The sequence below is a fragment of the Schistocerca piceifrons genome, chromosome 7 (genome assembly GCF_021461385.2).
Source record: "Schistocerca piceifrons isolate TAMUIC-IGC-003096 chromosome 7, iqSchPice1.1, whole genome shotgun sequence".
NCBI lineage: Eukaryota > Metazoa > Arthropoda > Insecta > Orthoptera > Acrididae > Schistocerca > Schistocerca piceifrons.
Window position 1 is genome coordinate 229,381,850 of NC_060144.1, and position 22,195 is coordinate 229,404,044.

The 22,195-nt window shown below is 42.3% G+C and overlaps 1 protein-coding gene across 1 annotated transcript in view; it reads right to left on the reverse strand.

Annotated features, from left to right (window-relative positions):
• The window catches only part of LOC124805570 (myrosinase 1-like), a 135,017-nt gene that overhangs the window by 27,069 nt on the left and 85,753 nt on the right, over positions 1-22,195 (reverse strand). Inside the window, exon 8 of the mRNA XM_047266136.1 lies at positions 14,274-14,422. Coding sequence (XP_047122092.1) covers positions 14,274-14,422 — 149 coding nt within the window. The remainder of the gene's footprint in view (positions 1-14,273; positions 14,423-22,195) is intronic.

Genomic DNA, 22,195 nt, shown 5'->3' on the forward strand with positions numbered 1-22,195 from the left:
TACTGCTGCTACAAAGGCAGGTTTTCAACATTTAAGTAAGTTTGAACGCGGTGTTATAGTCAGTGCACGAGCGATGGGACACAGCATCTCCAATGCAGCCATGAAGTTATGATTTTCCCTTACGACCATTTCACGACTGTACCATGAATATCTGGAATCCGGTAAAACATCAAATCCCCGATATCGCTGCGGTCGGAAAAACATCGTGCAAGAAGGGGACCAACGACGACCGAAGAGAATCGTTCAATGTGACAGAAGTGCAACCCTGCAAAATTCTGTAGAAATAAATGCTGGCCATCAGTAAGTGTCAACGTGAAAACCATTCAACGAAACATCATCGACATGGGCTTTTGGAGCCGATGGCCCATTCGTGTACCCTTGATGACTGCATGACAGAAAGCTTTACGTATCACCTGGGCCCGTCATCACCGACACTGGGCTGTTGATGACTGGAAACATGTTGCCTGGTCGGACGAGTCTCTTTTCAAATTGTATCGAATGGATGGATGCCTACGGGTATGGAGACAACCTCATGAATCCACGGAGCCTACATGTCATTAGGGGACTGGTGAAGCCGGTAGCAGTTCTGTAATGGTGTGGGTTGCGTGCAACTGGAGTGGCATGGGACCCCTGATACTGCTAGATACGACTCTGAGAAGTGACACGTACGTAAGCATCCTGTCTGGTCACCTGAATCCATTCGTGTCCATTGTGCATTCCGACGGACTTGGGCAATTCCAGCAGGTCACTGCGACACCTCACACGCCCAGAATTGCTACATAGTTGCTCCAGGAATACGCTTCTGAGCTTAAACATTTCCGATGGCCACCAAACTCCCCAGACATGAACATTATTGAGCACATTTCGGATGCCTTGCAACGTGCTGTTCAGAAGAGATCTCCACCCCCTCACACTCTTACGGATTTATTTATGGCCCTGCAGGATTCATGGCGTCTGTTCCCTTCAGCACTATTTCAGACATGAGTCGGGTGCATGCCACGTAATGTTGCGGCACTTCTGCGTGCTCGCTCCTCAGTGTATTTTCGACCTGTGGAATAGGTCGGAGGGGGTTGAAAACGGAGATTTTCCTTTTTTTAAATATGTTCATAAGTTCCTGAACTAAACGAAAGTACGATTTGGAGAACAACGTGATGCTACCCGTTCACCAAAGTTAAATTCTACAGGTCGCATCAGGCATACTATGGAGTGCCTTAAGCTCTAATCCATTCAGTATCAGTAAGCTACGGCAGCTGTAGAGAGGTAACGAAACTGCTGGGTTTGCCAGCGCTCAGTCCACTTACAATACCACTATGATGAATTCACATGATTATCTTTCAATGTGTACTCTTATCTAGAGCAACGTGTCCATTCTTATGAAGAACTGCTTCCACTAAAGTGAAAAATCTGTTTCTGCCGACCAGAGTACCAAATTATTGCTATATGTCAATCTAGCTGAAAACTTCCATCACTTCATCGAGTCTTTCAAGAGACAAGACCATTATCAAAGATTTTCCGGGAGATAAAGAAACGGGATTTTTCTTTGCTTTCTGATACAGTTTATCTCATACACAAATTCACCTGAAGTGCCACTAAATGTTTATCGGATGATTTGATCAGCAGCTGCATTGGACGGTTATGAGAGGTATATCGTTCTTATTAAATAAGTAATCTGGGGAAAATACGTGAGACACATCTGATTGCGATCTGAGAGCGATTTCTATCTGAATGAATCTGTCGACTACTTGCGGAAGCGTTTGTCCCATATTTCTAAGTAATCGTGCCAAGAACTATGTTAGGGGAGTTTACCTGAAATCGAACGAGCTGTCTTCCAAGAGTGACCCACAATTTTACTGCTGAGGCCTTCAGTCATCTCTAGTAGAACAACATTAATTGAACTATTAACCGTTTTCAGGGCGCGTGAATAACTGATTCCTAAATAGGCAGATATTTTCTCTGCTGATCCCCTTTTCGGATGGAGGCGAACAACACAGAATCAGAGCATTTGCGATGGTCCTCTTCATCATAAGGACCTGCTTGCAAGTGAAATGGAGGTACTACGGTATTTGAAAATGAATCAAAGTAAGTTTTGGTTGTTGTTATATATTTTTGAATAAACTTCACAAAATGTGCTTATTTCTTCATTCAGATGGTGTTTGTCAATAATCGGAATAAGGCCAAGCATAAAAAAGTGCATGTAAGTCACACAGCTGGTTTGTTATTCAAACGGTAATGAATCCGTCTGTTATAATGCAGCATACAAGATACACCAAATGACGCAAGCACAAGGGAATACAGAATCATAAAAATGAGATTGACAGGAAGTGAAAAATGACAAGCAGTAGAGGCTAGATGGAAAAATGCAAAGCTTGGGAAGCATGCATGCAAAAACAGATACGTCTACGGCAAAATTCAAGAGGCTAGGAAGCCTTTGAGACAAGAGAAGCATCTGTATGAATACTACAAGTCCAAATGGCAAGCCCTTACTGAGCAAAGTAGGTTGAAAAATTAAGGAAATTATAGAGCGTCCGTATAAGGGAAATAAACTAGAATATAGTTTGATAGGAAGAGAAGAGGGAGTAGATGATGATGAGACGGGAGAGAGGATGCTGTGCCAATAATCTGGAAAATCACTTAAAGACCTATGTCGTAGCAAGGGCTCCAGAGTAGATGGCATTCCTTCAGAACTGCTGAGGTACTTGAGAGAACCGACCAAGAAAAACCTTCTCCATCGGGCATGAGACAGGCGAAATACTTTCAGACATCAAGTTGAATATAATAATTCCTGCTCCGAAATAGGCAGGTGTCGATAGATGTGGGTATTACTGAACCACCAGCTTAATAACAATAGGAAATTGATGTACGGATTGTTTACAGACGAGTGGAAAAACTCGAAAACGTCGTCCTTGGGGAACATCAATTTGAATTCCGGAATGTAGGAAAACGCGAGGCTGATGTCATTGTCATTCTGTCAGAGATGGCAAAGGACCCAAGACAAGTTAAGTGGAATGGAAAATGAAAAGAGTGCATAACATGAACATCAACATAAGTAAGGCCAGACTGATGCAGTGTAGAAGGATGAAATGAGACGATGCTGATGGATTAGGAAATGAGAGGCTAAAAGTAGTAGATGGGCAGCAAAAGAACTGATGATGGTCGAAGTGGAGAGGACAGAAAATCCCGACTGGTAACAGAAAGAAAAAAATCTGAAAAAAGATAAATTACTTAACATCGAATATAAATTAAAATTTTAGGACTTCTTTTCAGGAGGTATTTGTATGGAAGGTATTTCTGTAAGGAAGTCAAGCATACATAAACGTGGTATAGCATAGACGATGGAAATACGTAAAGGGCACACAAATGCAGACTTCACGGTCAACGTAATCCGCCAGAGAAATATCCTCTCGCATTCTTTACAGTTCTAAGATTGTAAGGTAAAAATTGAATCTTAAATTCTCAACTGGAACCTCATTTCCTGTACACTATTTCGAACATTTTTCAACAACATTTCAGAAGATTCTCTAATCTGTTTTATTTCCTTCCTTTTACGCAAATAATTTTATAAAGAATTTGATCCTTCTTCTCATTTTTTTATTTCCAAGATTTATCCACAAAGAAAAGATGAACTCTTTGACACATCACTTGTCTTCTGTTCCCGAAGTCGAAATTTCCAACTTGATTACAAGGAAGCCAGTTTGTGAGTCAAATTAAAAGCCAATGCCATTTTTGTACGCAAAATAGCTAAGCGTGGAAGAGATGAACTTTTTGAAACCTGGTCTGCTTTCAATACGTCTTCTGTTCTCTAAATGTCCTGAATATTGAAATTGATTGAAAGGAAGCCAATTAGACATTTAAACGTCACACCGATGTAACTTTTTAAGCGTAAGTAGCTTGGTCTTGAAGAGACGAATTATGAATGTTTTTTTACTTTTACATATTTTGCAGCAACTGTTAGCGAAAAACTTCAATTTTCCTTCAGACCGTTATGTTTCTTAGATTTACTGGAAAAATTCGGAAATAACCCACTGTGTGATTTCGAGAGTGTCTTGTTTTCGCTCCTCTCAAGCATCTGACCAATACTGGGAAACGTTGGTACGAAAAAGCTATAATAATCCCTCAGATTACTGTATTGCATTGCTCCATTCTCGATAATATCTAAAATAACTTCCGTACACTTCCCTCAGTGTTGTGGTAGAATTAGACTTGTGCAAAGACCGTATTTCTGAGGTGTGACTGGAGGATATGTATTGCTGTAGATATATGCAGCCACTGGATGTTAACTAACTTAAGAAATAAGATTTTCTTCCTCAGGGAGGTATACTACCTGCTGGTTCCTGAAACTGCGGAAACAGTTTTTGGCCCCTCTCTTTCCTTCATTAAATGCGCCTTGCAACATCCTCACATGCTTGGGTTGCGGGATAACATACAAAACACATGGCAAGTGGTCACTTTTATAAAGTCGATGGATATCAAAACAATTACAAAGTCATAGGGAACACTTCTTACCATGTAGGCTACATCTCCATTCGTACTGACTCGGACAGAACAATCCTTGCAACGGAACATGAACCTATTTTGTCATTCTTCCTGTGACAAAAGTATAACACCAAGAAGAAAGCAGGTAAAGGATGAAGAGTATTACATGCTAGGATATGCAAATGAGTGTCGTTTCAATACAATTTAGGTAGGATAGCTCCACGCAGATGAGTCGCAATTCTCTCTGACAAACGAAACTGTCACCACAATGCATTAGTGTTATTCGTGTTTAGAGCTGTAACCAGGCCTGGTACGGTATAAGTTGCATGAACAATTGAGTAATCATTATGATAGAAAGTGAGATGCATCGTACTGTCTGAGACAGCTTTATCGGCACTTCACAGAGTTTGAACGGGGACTCATTGTGGATCTCCATTTGGCTGGCTGGTCAAATCGTGCAGTACCCACAATAGTGGGCCATTCAGATGTGACAGTGGCCCAATGTCGGACTGCATGGGATCGTGAGGACCGGCGCAGTCGTCGTCAAACTTCCGGTCGACAACGTTCGACCACCACAAGGAAGGGTCGCCGTATTTGTACAACAGGCACATCTTAAGCCCTTCACATCTTCGCTTCCCATCTGAGGACCATAAAGGGACTCCCCGCAAAATTATGTGTCATCCCGCGCTACTGATAGGAGACAAGCAGCAGCGGGCTTAGGAATTACCGTCCCAAGCGTAGACTGCCGTTAACATCAGAGTAAAAACGGCTGCGTCTGGAGTGGTGCTGTGAAAGGGAAGCATGGATAGCCGCTTAATAGCGTCGCATTGTATTCAGAGATGAATCGCTGTTACGAACTACACCTGGATGACCAGCGTCAGAGAGTATGGCTCTGTAGAAAGCTCTCATACTTCCAACGTTTTGGAGGCGCACAACGGTCTTACATCCGGTGCCATGGTGTTGGGAGACAGCCGGTGTGACTACAGGTCAAGACTGGTAATGACTGAAGCACTCTAATGGCACAGCAACGCGTCTCGGACATCCTACGTCCTCATATGTTACCTCTCATGCGACTTATCATGTTGGCATTTTTCGACAGAACAATGTTTGTCCATACAAGAACTTGTCTGTATGAACTGTATGTGTGATGCTGAGGTACTCTCATAGCTAGCAAGATCCCCAGATTTGTCCCCAATATAACACGTGCGGGACTAGGATGGACGTCAGGTTTGTTCCGGTGCCAGTATCAGTGATATCAAGGTACTGCTACAACAGTTGTGGACTATCCTGCCTGAGGAGAGGATACAGCGATTTTATGGCATCCTTCCTAGCCAAAGCAGCGTATACATCCAGTCCATAGGATCTGCAACATCAGACTGATAAGTGGATTGTAACGTTCTTTACAAATAACTTTGTACTATCCAAACTTACTGTGTGATGTGTCGTTGAGCAAATGGTGTGCTTAATCACTTTTACTGTAATTCAAAGAAAAATTAAACCACTTAATCTGGAAAACCAGTATGTAATTCCTATAACGAAATCAACCGAGTTCTATGGGCCTGTGCGATGAACTGATAAAATTACCTATGCAAATAAACAACGAAATACTTTTTTTTCTCTGGATGCGCAACGGATGTAATCTTGGTATTCTGTTCTCTCCACAGTAGGCATACAAAATATTCAATCTTGGTTCAGCGAAGTGCAATGCCGGCCGTGAAATAGCTTCATACAAATGATGTCAGTATATTAATTGATAAATGTATGGCGGCCGCTGTGGCCGAGCGGTTCTAGGCGCTTCAGTCTGCAACCATGCGATTGCTACGGTCGCAGGTTCGAATCCTGCCTCGGGTATGGATGTGTGTGATGTCCTGAGGTTAGTTAGGTTTAAATAGTTCTAAGTTCTAGGGGACTGATGACCTCCGATATTAAGTCATATAGTGCTTAGAGCCATTTGAACCACTTGATAAATGAATAACCTTGCAAATGTTCAGTGATAATTTTGGATATTGGGTGAGCACTGGGCAATGCTGCCCGCATTGAAACTGTTGCGAACATTAATACGTACCTGATTGCGGCACATTAATAATTTTCTGACTCTGATTGAAAAATAATTTCTTTTTAAAAAAATTCATTGGATTTAAATAAATAAAATGTGGAAGAGTATGAGTTAAGGACAAGGGGATGTGCTAAGACCGAATTCCTTACCTAAAAATTGTATTCAAAACAAAGTTTCTCCTTCACAAAATCTGGTATGAAAAATTTTACGTTAACTATAAAATCAGTGAACTTCTCAATTGTTCTACACCTCTCACTTACTGGCGTAATTAAACGCTCTTGGATTGTTACATGAAAAAAGTCTAACATCGTTTAACAAAATAGATTCCAAAATTTAACTTGGCTGTATCAGGTTTACAAAGTACACAGAATATTACAAATCGGGTATACCTCATCAACCTAACATTAAACCTGATGGAAAACACTTGGTTCCTGCATTGAAAGGTTAGTACTGTAAAATTAGCAAGATCCACATTGTGCTGCTGTATACTTAAAACTAAATATGCAAAATTTCAGTACCTTACAACACTGTATTTTGCTGCGTCCATAGGCCAAGAGCTAAATACTCACAGCTAGCCACTAGCTTTAAGTCTTGCATCTTATCTTTAACAGTGTGAAACAGCAATTGCTACTGCGATCTGCGTGCCCCTACTCACAATCGATTCACCCACTGAGGCAAAATCTTTGGTTCAGTAGTGTCAAAGATATAATCTCTTCTACATGTGATAACCATTTCATGCCATTTTTCACGAAATATTTTACAAAATCTGGCGCCACGTACAAGTGGATCCCTCACAGGATTCATACTGCGAAGTAATTAATAATTTTGACTCCATTTTGTAATTAGTGCAGCAACATCATATAGTCTCTCAATTTGTGACCCTTCGTTTAAGGTTTCTGCTCGCCTCCTGGGCACTTAATCGTTTTTGTCAGGCCTTGTATAAGGAAAGATTATGCAAGAGGTTTTCATTCAAAAAATTAACTAGAATTTTGTTTGTTGACGAGAAAAAAGTGCTACGGCGTAACTCATGAAGGTTTCTAAACAATCCCACACGAATGAGTCCCATGAGAGCAGACATCTTTTTCTCTTGGCTGATCAAAATAATTCAGCCACGTCAGAAACCACGTATCAAGAATTGGATTAGTCTGCAAGAAGGTAAGTACGTGCGCGCACAGTGCGATGATGTCTGGTGCAACACGGACTATTAGCATAAAGACCATTGTTCTGACTGCCCTTGACTCGGCAGCAGGGAGAGGCACGTCAACAGTGTGCTTACACACAGCGAGGTGGCGCAGTAGTTAGCACAATGGACTTGCATTCGGGAGGATGACGGTTCAAATCCGCGTCTGACCATCCAGATTCAAGTTTTCCATGACTTCCCTAAATCGCTCCAGGCAAATGCCGGTATTGTTTCTTGACGCAATCCCAGCCTGTGCCGCGCCTCTAATGACTTCTCTGTCGACTGGACGTTAAACCCAATCTTCCTTCCTTCTTTTTTCCAGTGGTGGGCCCACCGACAGCAAGGAATACAGGAAGGACACTACATTGCCTTTCACACGTGTCCTGTTTCTGCTTTCAGCATCACCTTCATAGTAACCACACGTGCAAGCTCAGAGGAGAATTAACTTCCGTTACTGTCATATAAACCAAAGGCCTGGCGGTAAGACGTGGAGCGCCTATGGGTACATAACTTATTCACATAGCAGATAGTGCTGATTGCAACCGTTACATTTCTGACAAGGTTAATTGCAGGTGATTGTGCTCTATCTTAGAGGTCTCCGTAACATTATTTTCCAGCAAGATAACACAAGGACAGATGTTGTGCTTACTGTCTCCACCTATGTCGACACAGAAGGTGTTTGTTGCCCCCGACAGCACTGTCTCCAGATATCATATCCATTCAAACCACACCTGATCATGAGTTGGTAGTGACTGGCACGTCAGTATACACCAGGCACTTTAACTGGCACAGTGTTGAAGCAATGCGTGGTAAAATCTGTCACCCTAGGTCATTTAGAGTCGATGCCTAGTTGCTGACGAGACTGCTGCTCCGTTTACCTTATTTCATACCCTGTACACCCCCAAACACATACAAATTTAATCACGTATTCTTTCTACAATACTGTACTTTAAACACGCAGTCATCTTCAAGTGTGCTACAGGATAATGTGCTGGAACCATTTCTATTCATATTGTGTATCATGACCTTGCAGACAATATTATTTATAACTTCAGATTTCTGCAAATGTTGAGGTTACGTTGATGAAGAACTACCGGATGGTTGTAATTAAAGTGCAGCTACTCACAAGGGTGCAGCGTGATCTGTAACTATCGTGTGGCAGCAAACCTTGGTAGGTATTCTAAGGCGTTCATAGAAACCGATTTAAGCAGGAAAAGTTAATTCTATTTTTGGCCGCCAGTTGCAAATCTGGTGCTGTGAGTGCACGAAATGCATTTAGAAACGTTTCCATATGTACTGATTAAGAGCGAGACGTGGGCAGAAAAGGTCAAACAAATGAGAAAGGTGTAATGTTGATTTTATTATTAACCGTTGCTTGCAAAGTTTGTTCAATATGAACAGCGGAGACGTCGACGAGATGCCGAATCATAAAACGACGTGAGCAACAGTTGCTCGCAGCAGTGCCGGAGCAACCTGAGGAACTTGTTCCTGTATACGGGCCTTTAGATCAGGTAGAGAGCGAACGTGTCCCTTGTAAACGCATTCTTGTGGGTATCCCCAGATTCAAGTTAGGTGATCTTGCAGGCCACGCATCTTGAAAACCTCTGGATTTTTACGTTACGGAAATCTTTCACTGGGCAAGCGACATCAGATGTAGTCCCATCTTTCACGAAAACAGTGGCTCCCACACTGTTTCGCTCTTCCGAAACAGGAATCACACGCTGTATAAGGAAGTCTCGATAACATACAGACGTCGCGGTACACCTGACAGGGAATCTCAACGTATTCCCTTCATAGAAGAACGGATCGAAAATAAAGAAGCTTGTCAATATACAGGGTGGTCCATTGATCGTGACCAGGCCAAATATCTCACGAAATAAGCGTCAAACGAAAAAACTACTAAGAACCAAACTTGTCTAGCTTGAAGGGGGAAACCAGATGGCGCTATGGTTGGCCTGGTAAATGGCACTATCATAGGTCAAACGGATATCAACTGAGTTTTTTTAAAAATAGGAACCCCCATTTTTGTTACATATTCGTGTAGAACGTAAAGAAATATGAATGTTTTAGTTGGACCACTTATTTCGCTTTGTGATAGATGGCGCTGTAATAGTCACAAACATATGGCACACAATTTTAGATGAATAGTTGTTAACAGGTAGGTTTTTTAAATTAAAATACAGAACGTAGGTCCATTTGAACTTTTTTTCGGTTGTTCCAATGTGATACATGTACGTTCGTGAACTTATCATTTCTGGAAACGCATTCTGTTACAACGTGATTACCTGTAAATACCACATTAATGCAATAAATGCTCAAAATGATTTCCGTCAACCTCAATGCATTTGGCAATAGGCCTAAGTGTAACGACATTCGTCTCAACAGCGAGTAGTTCGCCTTCCGTAATGTTAGCACATGCATTGACAATGCGCTGACGCACGTTGTCAGGCGTTGTCGGTGGATCACGATAGCAAATATCCTTCAACTTCCCTCGCAGAAAGAAATGCGGGGACGTCAGATTCAGTGAACGCGCAGGCCATGGTATGGTGTTTCGACGACCAATCCACCTGTCATGAAATATGCTATTCAATACAGCTTCAACCGCACGAGAGCTATGTGCCGGACATCCATCATGTTGGAAGTACATCGCCATTCTGTCATGCAGTGAAACATCTTGTAGTAACATCGATAGAACATTATGTAGGAAATCAGCGTACATTGCACTATTTAGATTGCCATCGATAAAATGGGTCTCAGTTATCCTTCCTCCCATAATGCCGCACCATACATTACCCCGCCAAGGTCGCTGATGTTCCACTTGTCGGAGCCATCGTGGTTTTTCCATTGCCCAATAATGCATATTATGCCGGTTTACGTTACCGCTGTTGGTGAATGACGCTTCGTCGCTGAATAGAAAGCGTGCAAAAAATCTGTCATCGTCCCGTAATTTTTCTTGTGCCCAGTGGCAGAACTGTACACGACGTTCGAAGTCGTCGCCATGCAATTCCTGGTGCAGAGAAATATGGTACGGGTGCAATCGATGTTGATGTAGCATTCTCAACACCGACGTTTTTGAGATTCCCGATTCTCGCGCAATTTGTCTGCTACTGATGTGCGGATTAGCCGCGACAGCAGCTAAAACACCTACTTGGGCATCATCATTTGTTGCAGGCCGTGGTTGACGTTCCACGTGTGGCTGAACACTTCCTGTTTCCTTAAGTAACGTAACTAACGGCGAACGGTCCGGGCACTTGGATGATGTCGTCCAGTATACCGAGCAGCGTACATAGCACACGCCCCTAGGGCATTTTGATCACAATAGCCATACATCAACACGATATCGACCTCCTCCGCAGTTGGTAAACGGTTCATTTTAACACGGGTAATGTATCACGAAGCAAATACCGTCGGCACTGGCGGAATGTTACGACGTACTTATACGTTTGTGACTATTACAGCACCATCTATCACAAAGCGAAAAAAGTGGTCCAACTAAAACACTCATATCTCTTTACGTGCTACACGAATATGTAATAAAAATAGGGATTCCTATTGAAAAAAAAAAAAAAAAAAAAACAGTTGATATCCGTTTGACCTATGGCAGCGCCATCTAGCTGGCAAACCATAGCGCCATCTGGTTTTCCCCTTCAACCTAGACGAGTTTCGTTCTTTGTAGTTTTTTCGTTTGATGCTTATTTCGTGAGATATTTGGCCGGGTCACGAACAATGGAACATCCTGTATATCACACATTCATATCCAGTGCGTACAGTGGCTCTTCGTTTGCGGATTAACAGTACCCCAAATTAGGCGGTTCAGAGTATTCACTACACCGTATAGTGTAAAATGTACCTCGTCACGCCATAGAATATTTCCCGGCCACATGTCATCATCTCCGATCCGTGCCAGATACCGAAGAGCTTATTCACATCGTTTTTGCGGATCATGAGGTTTCAGTTGCTGCTCCGTCTGCACCTTGTACGGGTATTAGTGTAATGTTGACCACAAAACTTTTCATACTGTTGACTACGGGATGGACAACTTTCGTGACGCTGCAGGAGCACTTGAACTGCGTGCCACACGTACTGCATGGTAAGTTACAGCAGCAACAACCTTGTTAATAACTTCCACCGGGATAGGGCGCGATCCTCTTGCAGGTGCCAGACCAAGCTCATCCGTGTTTTTGAATTTCATTATCATCTCCTTTAAGGCGTTTAATGACATCCAGCCTCTCCTCAGACCTTTCGGTCGGATATACTCTTTCATTGTTTCACTAGTTGCTGCCGTTCACATGAAACAGTTTCTCTAACAGCGCACTGTCTCTCTTCTCGATAGCCATACTGTTCACTTTCATTACAGCTTGTCAAATGATGGTGTGGATATCATATTGTCACACAAACGGTGTACAGCGCCCGATTTGCATCCGGTGACCAAACTTTGAACCAATATTTTTCGTCATATATCGGTTCCGCATTAACGCATTTGCATGTCTACCACGTTTCGCAGCCATGCGGTAATTACGACCCACAACGGACCTCACTGAGTAGCTGCACTTCAATTATAACCACCCGTTATTTGAAAAAAAAAACTAGAAAAGTGCACAAATATTCTATAGGATCGTGATAAGATTTAAAAGTGATCGAAATACTGGCAACTTGCGTTAAATATTCAGAAAAGTAAAATTGTGTATTTCACAAAATGAGGAACTGTAGTATTCTGTGACTACCGCATAGAGGAGTCACAATTTGAATGGTTCAACTCATACAAATACAGATTTAACAATTTGTAGGCGTGTGAAATGGAATGATAACAACGTTCAGTTGTACATGCAGCACATGACAGACTTCCGTTCGGTGTTGGAATACTGGGGAAATGAAATCAGTCTACAAAAGAGCTTGTTTATAAAATGCTCATGCGACCCATCCTAGGACAGTATGCGGGGCTGACACTCGTACGAAGTAGGACTAACACAGGATACTGAATGTATACGAAGTAGTGCAGGTCGAATTGTTGTCTGGCCCACTGGGGAGTCTCACGGAGATGCCTTAGGGGTTGGTGGTCTAATGGTATAGTGCGATCAATGACACCGTAAGGAATCCCCGCCAGATAGTATAATTTTTCAGTCTTTACGATAGCCTTCACCTCTCAGTGATATGAAGATAAGCAAGGAAGACTCTGGTTCGGATTCCACATAAACTGTCGGTCACATTCCCTCGGTATGACTACCGAGGTAGGTTAGGGGAGATATTCGCCGAAATCGATTCCAGATAACTTGGGAGCAGGCAACGGAACACTCCTCTTCAGGAGGAAGCAAGCCGGCCTCCAAACAGACGGCCACGGAGTGCGCTGTCGTGCGGGGCTGACAAGACCCACCTGCCTCCTATAGTGGGAGCGCACTAACATGCGTTTCACGCTTCCGCGAAAGCACAAGTCACGTATGGAGATAAAAACATCGTAAATGTTTTCCGACCTCGAAACTGAAATCGTCTTATGTACTGACATGTTTAATGACAATGCTAACTGTAACAATTACGTATAGTTGTCACAAGGGAAGGAAACGGATTAACTGACGCGTTTGATAGCGCTTGGCCAACTCACAGCCACTCAGTTTTCAATATCTTAGACCTCGGGCTACGGAAAGGATCAGTGTGCCACCAGATGTCATATTAATTTATTTATTGGTTTTTAGGACGTACCTATAAAGCCATCTCTACAGTGGAAGGTACGACAGTGTGCTTCGACAATTCAGAACGTCATTAGGGCGAAGCCGTACCCTTGTACGAAATTACATACGGCTGAGAAATGTTCATGACAGTTATGACGGCAAGAAGATAAGGACAACACAACACCCATTCCTGGAGTGGAGCAAATCTCCGACGCAGCCGGGGATGAACCTCGGTCCATTTGGTTAGAAATATGTCTCATCTCAGATTTCTAACTCACATTGGTTGGCTACGCCAACTCACAACCAACTGTCACCTTTCAACCTACTTTCGATCTCGAGCTACACTAAAGATCAGTCCGTCACCATAAACCACATTCAAAAAATAATATAGACGGAAAATGAAAATTGTCAGTGTTCTGATCTCTTTCTTTTTGCGCTGTATGACGTCCCACGCAGCATCATAATTAGGATACTGAACGAAAGCGACGACCGATGTTGGTAGTATGGTAAGTTCATTTGACCGAAGAAAACAAACGAAACAGAGTGAAGGACAACACTGTAACGCAGATGACAAGAGAGGTTACCTGATACAGATTTATCGGCTATGTAACGTTGGCTGAAAAAATAAAGGTCTACTGGCTGAAGCCTTCCGACTTCTGCCGATTTGTACCGATTTAGGACCAGGGAGCTGATCCAACTTAACAGTTAACGCACTGTGCATCTCCCTGCCTATCGCTCCCAAAGTGATCACAAAGAGAACATCAGACTAATTACAGGGCGCACTGAAGTGTTTAAGCAATCATTCCTCCATCGCTCCATTCCTCTCCCTCTCACTTTTTCGTCCAATTGATTCTGTCTGATCGGAGTCACTCACCTTTCAAGTTATATCACACTTACTGACCTTCAGCCAAGAAGATGCGGACTCGGGCCAGCTTGGGTCTACAGTCTTGATTACTCCCGTATCACGCAGGATGGACGGTTCCAGACCAGACAAACCATCCGTTACTAGGTAAGTAGAATAGTGGTTGAGACCAAAGAAGTCCGCAGATCCTGTAACAGAAAGCTACATATCAAACCGATGCGCGCGGTCCTTAAATTTATAATGGATGTTTTGCGACTTTGCCTATTCTCAGTGCTACGATGATGATGTCTGTCAGAATTTTATTCGTCATATCTGACAGAATGCTTGAACTTTGAGGTTACTCACTGGGTAAGGTAGAATATAAATAAGTTTCGTTGTGACAGCTGCAGATTCCTACAAGGTAAAGGATCCACCCTGAAAATCATAATTGTGCCAGCTTGAAATAAATGTCATCTCCTTCACTCCAGTTAGAAATTTGAAATGGGACGTGTTCTTGTGTATGATAATGTTATTACATTGTCTCGCCTGCCATCGCGTTGTTATGACTGACATAATTCTAATGCTGACATGGTAGAGAGGCATTGGTAGAAATTCACTGAGCAACAAAATTAAACGATTATACATTCTAAAACCTAGTAGTTGTATCCCATTGTGACTAGAAGTTTGGAATTTGGTTCAAAGGAGCCTACAGCCTTCCTCTGTAGTGGTGCAAAACCATGGCGCCTTGTGACGTCACAATCGGACTCACGACGTTTCAAACAGCAAGGCGTCTACACATGCGAAAAGAAGATAAGACGACAGAAGTTCATGTGGGACGGTAGATGGATTAATGATGTCACATTGCCACCAAATTACACAATTATGTCCAACGCCACAGTGAGCGTGTCACACGATGAGGCGATTGTCACTTCCCGTCTTACTCATATTCCATCCCTTCATTTACTGACTCTGCGAGGGAGATCAGAACCGTGACGCAGCTTTGAAAACAAGTGGTTTTCTTATGGGACGCTTCGTCGCTCAGAATCTGCACGAAAAGGCTTTGGAAGCTGGCATACAGGATGTTGTTGAAATGACCCCTTCCCTTGGGGCACCGATTGAAATATATTTCGCGTCCGAAATGATGGTATCGCAGTACAACGAGACTTTCTTGACAACTTCTAGCACTTCTGAGACTCCCCTCCGCAACCTCCGGGCGATCCAACCCTTCTCTATGGACATCACAGGCTGTATGACTATTAAATGTGATCTTTCCAGGAGTATAGCATAACTGCAGTTTTTGGATTGGTGTATAGTATGGAACCTGTAGGGGCTGTTCACAACCGCTCCACGACATACACGTATGAATGATCCAAAGCAGAAAAGCGTGTTAATGATTGGTGGCACTCGAGCACCGTTGTTGGGCACTTAAAAATGTCGCTGCACAGAGTTACCCATTCACTGATCCGTACCCCGCGGCAGAACAGGCAACTCGTTAAAACACTTGTGCCTGTTGGCCGCATCCGAAATCAGAGGGGTGTCCAGGGTTTGGTAGATGGGTGTGTCTGTACAGGGGCATTTTTAAGTAGTACGCAGGTTACGCTGTCACTGTTAGCAAACTGCGGTTCTTAGAGGGACGCTTTGCCTTTTCGTTCGCGTTTGTTTCAATGTCGCACCCCGTATGCACACTCCATAGGAGGGCGTTATGGAGGGTATGACATCAAACGGGCCGACTTGGAGCAGGAGAGGCGTCACAGGACATTTTAATTTCCAGTGTCCATAATTTTACAAATAAATTCATAAAACTTCATCAGCAACACCAGGAAGGATTCAGGATTCACACTCATCGCAGTGGAAGTTCGAAAATATAACAAAATAAATTTTTTTACGTGCGAAATTTCATCATTTTTTCACTTACTAATGGCTGCATTTGTTGCTATAGGTACACTTTCCTTCATAAGTTAGAGAGATTCTTCGTTGAATTTTGCACAGCATACATACCATACTCACAGGTGTGAGAAGCTCTAGAATTTATTTAATTTATGAAAAAACGAATGAACTATTATATTTTAAACTTCATGTTCAGAAAAAACACAAATTTTATAGTTAATTACCTCAATTTTTACCAAAGTTTTTAATAGATTTGTAAAATTATAGAGTTTCATACACCGTTAAGTATGGCTTGTATGCTGTGCAAAATTCATCGAAGAATCTCTCTCACTTTTGAAGAAAAGTGTACCTATAGCAACAAATACTGCCATTAGTAAGTGAAAAAATTAATGAAATTTAACATGTAAAAAAAATCATTTCTTTATGTTTTAGAACTTCCACCCCTATGAGTGTGAATTCCGAATCCTTCCTGGTACTACTGACAAAGTTTTATGAATTTATTTGTAAAAGTATAGACAGTGGAAATTAAAATGTCCTGTGGTGCCTCTCCTGCTCCAAGTCGGCCCGTTTGACGTCCTATCCCCCTTAAAAAGGAGGGATGAAAAAGCTTCTGCTTCTGCTTTGGATTATGTTAAGATATCGTCGAATTCTTTGAACGGTACCTAGTGGTACAATCCTGTACATCAGAACAAAAATTGCAGTCACGCTGGACTCCGAAGGGTGGTATCACGTTCACTGGGGAAGCAGCCCTCCATGTCCATAGAAAAGGACTGAATCGTCCGGGTTGTATCAGCAGTGACAAAAGTTTAGACTTCACATGAATTTCTGACCTCTAGCCTTTTTTTTCTCGAGTCGACACCTCGCTGTTAGAAGTATCTCCGGATGCGAGGGTGACGTCACAGGATGCCATGCTTTTGCACCTTTACAGAGGAACGGTGTAGGCACGTTTGAGCCAGTTATCAAACTTCTGTGTCTCAATGGAAAATAACTGCTCGGTTTCAAAGTATACGAACCTTTAATTATGTTGCACAGCGTAGTTATCACGCCACAGTTGAGGAAGGAGACGGCATTTTAGTAAATTGTTGGCATCGTGCAGCATTTGTGCACAAATTGAATGTTTGTATGTCCTAAGTACAAACATATTAGTTTCCGGTAATGATTCTTAGTGTGGACTCCACGCCGTCATGCATTTTGTGGAAAATCTTAAGGCTTTAAGTTACTTATTTATCGACTTTACCGATGGACACTGTCATATCGGCAGAACGTCCTTCCGACCAACCAAATGGGAGATTGTTGACATGTTCCTTTAATACACGTTGTGACCCAGACTTTCGTCTTATGCAATTTGTATTTATTAATTCAACAGTCTACTAACAGTTCACCCACTTCGTGTCAGTTGATTTCAATGTTTGATTAGATAATTATTCAGTTGTCTTTCCAGTTACATTAGCGATTTTTTTGATGTGATACTAGTCAAATTTGTCACATCGAACTGTACAGGACACTGCAATAAGATAGCAACATAACTGTGTTAAGCTTCCTCCTATCTCATTCTTTGTAAAACTGCTGCTGCCAACAGTCTCTGAGAACTACAAGAAATTTGTAGCTGATCATGACATTCGATCATTTAATGTATTTTCACTTGTTATTTACCTCTACGCCTGTGCCTTTAGTCACTTTATAACAGCTAATTCCCTTCCTCTGGTTCTTTTTTTCTTTCCAAAAATACTTTCTCCGTTTAAATCTAAATGTTTGTCAGGATAATAATATTTGATTAATGAAAACTAATAATTATACAAATATTCAAAATTATGTATCATTACCTACCAGAAAAGTAATTTAATAACAAAAAGTTAGGTCTACTCAAATTTCAATTCAATGAAGGAAATTTAATTTCATGACAACTTGATGATATTTTTAATCTACAGGAGGCACTTCTACAATGTATTATTGACATCTTTCTTATCTCCTGATGTAATGATTTAAACTGCCTATTCAGTTATTCACGTTTATTTTCTTCAGAAGTGAATAGCTTTGTCCTATGACTGCGTACCATCTCGCCAAAATTTCAGGCTGACTTTTCTCATAGTGTTTAGAGTGAATTATGTTCGGTATGAAAAATGCACTAGGCTTTCTAGAATTTCAATGAGGTTACTTCTGAAAATGGAGCACCTTGAAATTTAAATTTCTTCGACACCGATCCAGAGTCATAAGAAATAGCATTGCAAAGCTGTATTGGTCGAAGAGGATTTTTTTTCGAATTACTGTTTTTCAATAATCGTACGAATCCAATTAGTGATATGAACTCATTTCTTCAGTAGCTTTTTCAGTGGCACAACGTACACTATCAATCTTCAGCATGCATCAATGTCACGGCACGGAATAAAACATTGTAATTTTATCCACACGAAGATTTTCATTGAGAAAATTAAAAACGACATACGAAATAAAAGAATTCCGATTCTGTAGAACGTAGGGATTAATCCATTTTATCAGCTCCGTTATATGCACGTTTACTATTTACCTTGTCTAGAATGGATTTAAAGACACTAGCAGGGCCACTTTAGGATCTGTTAAACAATCATTCTGTCCACAAAACACAATACACAGTTTTGCTGCTCGAATAATGAGCTGTTAAATTATATAAATATAATTTTGATTTTTAAAAGAATGCTAACTTCTGCTTTGATATGAGGTTACATTCTGTAGGTCAAAACAAAGCGCATAAACGGATTTCTGTATTCTGTGCTTACCTTTCAGTTCTCTCATTGCTTCTTTGTCTTTAATTTGTTTACAGTAGTTTTTCCCCCTATGTTTAGTGAGTCTGTTGTATGTTTTTGATGCTTTATACTCTTATCGTAGGTCACACGGGTCAGATTTTCTCTCGTTGAATCTCACTGAATTCCGTGACAAAAATATGCACACTTGGCTGAGGTTATACACTCCTGGAAATGGAAAAAAGAACACATTGACACCGGTGTATCAGACCCACCATACTTGCTCCGGACACTGCGAGAGGGCTGTACAAGCAATGATCACACGCACGGCACAGCGGACACACCAGGAACCGCGGTGTTGGCCGTCGAATGGCGCTAGCTGCGCAGCATTTGTGCACCGCCGCCGTCAGTGTCAGCCAGTTTGCCGTGGCATACGGAGCTCCATCGCAGTCTTTAACACTGGTAGCATGCCGCGACAGCGTGGACGTGAACCGTATGTGCAGTTGACGGACTTTGAGCGAGGGCGTATAGTGGGCATGCGGGAGGCCGGGTGGACGTACCGCCGAATTGCTCAACACGTGGGGCGTGAGGTCTCCACAGTACATCGATGTTGTCGCCAGTGGTCGGCGGAAGGTGCACGTGCCCGTCGACCTGGGACCGGACCGCAGCGACGCACGGATGCACGCCAAGACCGTAGGATCCTACGCAGTGCCGTAGGGAACAGCACTGCCACTTCCCAGCAAATTAGGGACACTGTTGCTCCTGGGGTATCGGCGAGGACCATTCGCAACCGTCTCCATGAAGCTGGGCTACGGTCCCGCACACCGTTAGGCCGTCTTCCGCTCACGCCCCAACATCGTGCAGCCCGCCTCCAGTGGTGTCGCGATAGGCGTGAATGGAGGGACGAATGGAGACGTGTCGTCTTCAGCGATGAGAGTCGCTTCTGCCTTGGTGCCAATGATGGTCGTATGCGTGTTTGGTGCCGTGCAGGTGAGCGCCACAATCAGGACTGCATACGACCGAGGCACACAGGGCCAACACCCGGCATCATGGTGTGGGGAGCGATCTCCTACACTGGCCGTACACCACTGGTGATCGTCGAGGGGACACTGAATAGTGCACGGTACATCCAAACCGTCATCGAACCCATCGTTCTACCATTCCTAGACCGGCAAGGGAACTTGCTGTTCCAACAGGACAATGCACGTCCGCATGTATCCCGTGCCACCCAACGTGCTCTAGAAGGTGTAAGTCAACTACCCTGGCCAGCAAGATCTCCGGATCTGTCCCCCATTGAGGATGTTTGGGACTGGATGAAGCGTCGTCTCAGGCGGTCTGCACGTCCAGCACGAACGCTGGTCCAACTGAGGCGCCAGGTGGAAATGGCATGGCAAGCCGTTCCACAGGACTACATCCAGCATCTCTACGATCGTCTCCATGGGAGAATAACAGCCTGCATTGCTGCGAAAGGTGGATATACACTGTACTAGTGCCGACGTTGTGCATGCTCTGTTGCCTGTGTCTATGTGCCTGTGGTTCTGCCAGTGTGATCATGTGATGTATCTGATCCCAGGAATGTGTCAATAAAGTTTCCCCTTCCTGGGACAATGAATTCACGGTGTTCTTATTTCAATTTCCAGGAGTGTATCTTCTTCTCAACGCTTACACTGATAAAAAGAATACATTTCAAAACGAGATAAACTTGAATAAAGGTATTTTCATGTGTTCTTCCGAAAAAGTGACTCTACTGTTGGAAAAGAATTTATATATTGCTTCTTATATTCTTTTTCAGCCTCACAAAGCTTCTTGGAAATATTCTGATTCAAACCTCAGTTGTCATGTGATGGTTTATTACATACAGAATTCTTATTATTACGACCATAGTATACTGGTTTCGTGAAATACTACGTTTGAAAAACATTTCTTGTATTCCTGGATTTTTCTCCTAGAACATTAAAAATATATTTGATACTGACAGACGTGTAGGCCTTTCAGTATTGTTCATTCTTGGATGCACGGCTACACTTCGTTCAGTAGAACTGGGCAAAAAGTGGTATTTCCCATTCTGGCTTAACGAATAATAACTATAAATTAATTTTTTCCTGTCAATTTTTTTCAATTTTTACACTGCACTTCAGTTTCCTCGTATTTATACAGCAGTTGAGTGTATTTGTTAACCGGAATCTTATAATAATTCAGCTATCCATTCATAATTTCCGTTCATTATTATTTATTACACAAAAAACAGTAAACCAGAACAGCAATGCTTTTAATGATACACGAATAACGGAAAAGATAGCGAGTTGCCGAAACGACGGTTATGAATTCAGTCACTAGAGAATATTCGTGTGACAAGATTCGAACTGAACAGTTGGAACTTCGTCATTTATACGTGATATTTGTCTGTAGAAAGACACAGTTCCATTTCCCAAATAAAAGATTGTCTTCCTAACCAGTCAAAAGAAGCGATATCGGGTGGAACATCGGCGCTCTTGTAACTCGGCTATTTTTCTCCCTCTTGCAACAGGAGTACACTCTACTTACAGCAGAAGCCAGGTAGAATCTTGTCACAGTAACATTTTCTTTAAGATTGTCACATGGAATCTTGTCATTTGGAAGGATAGCGTAGTCTCTGTTTTCCTATAGTCAATAGTAACAATATAAAGTTATCGCATATTTTATTCACCGATCGTGTTAACAAAAATGTTGCATGTGAATGTATCTGAATGCATGAAACTTTGTTCGTACGTTTTCGTTCGCGTAATTTTAATGAACTGATAAACCGAGTGCACGCTGTGCAAAGTTCGTGGTCAACGTAGTCAAATACTATGGCCGTTAGTTCATATTTAATGTCTATGTTTTGTAATCAAGGAAGGGGGTGGAAAGCAGTTGAGTGAGCTAAGATGGAGTGAATCATGGAAGTACTTTAGTGGAGGAACGGTTCATGGCATGGGAATAGAAGAAATATTTTGAAACACTTTTGAGAGAGTGACGTATCATGAAGAGTGCAGAAGGAAATACTGTAGTGAGAAAAAGCTAAAGTGAAGCTATTTTGAGAAATTTCCGATCTAATGAAGAGTCTGTTTTGCAGTGCCTTTGTTTTATGGTGTACTATGCAATGTCCCTCAGAAATGCTGGCAAGTCTGACGGACATTTTCATAGTACAACGTAAGAAATTGACACTGCGGAACAGTATTACATCCCTAGAGAAGCCGTGACAATAATGAATAAGTCTCTCCCTATGGGCGGAACATAGCAATTGTACGAGAAAAAGACGTGAACGCAAGGTGACATATGGGGATTTGGGTAGGTGGGACAGGCGCGTTCGGGTAGCGGAAGTGGTTAATATGATCACTCAGTGAAGTGAGTAATTGGGTT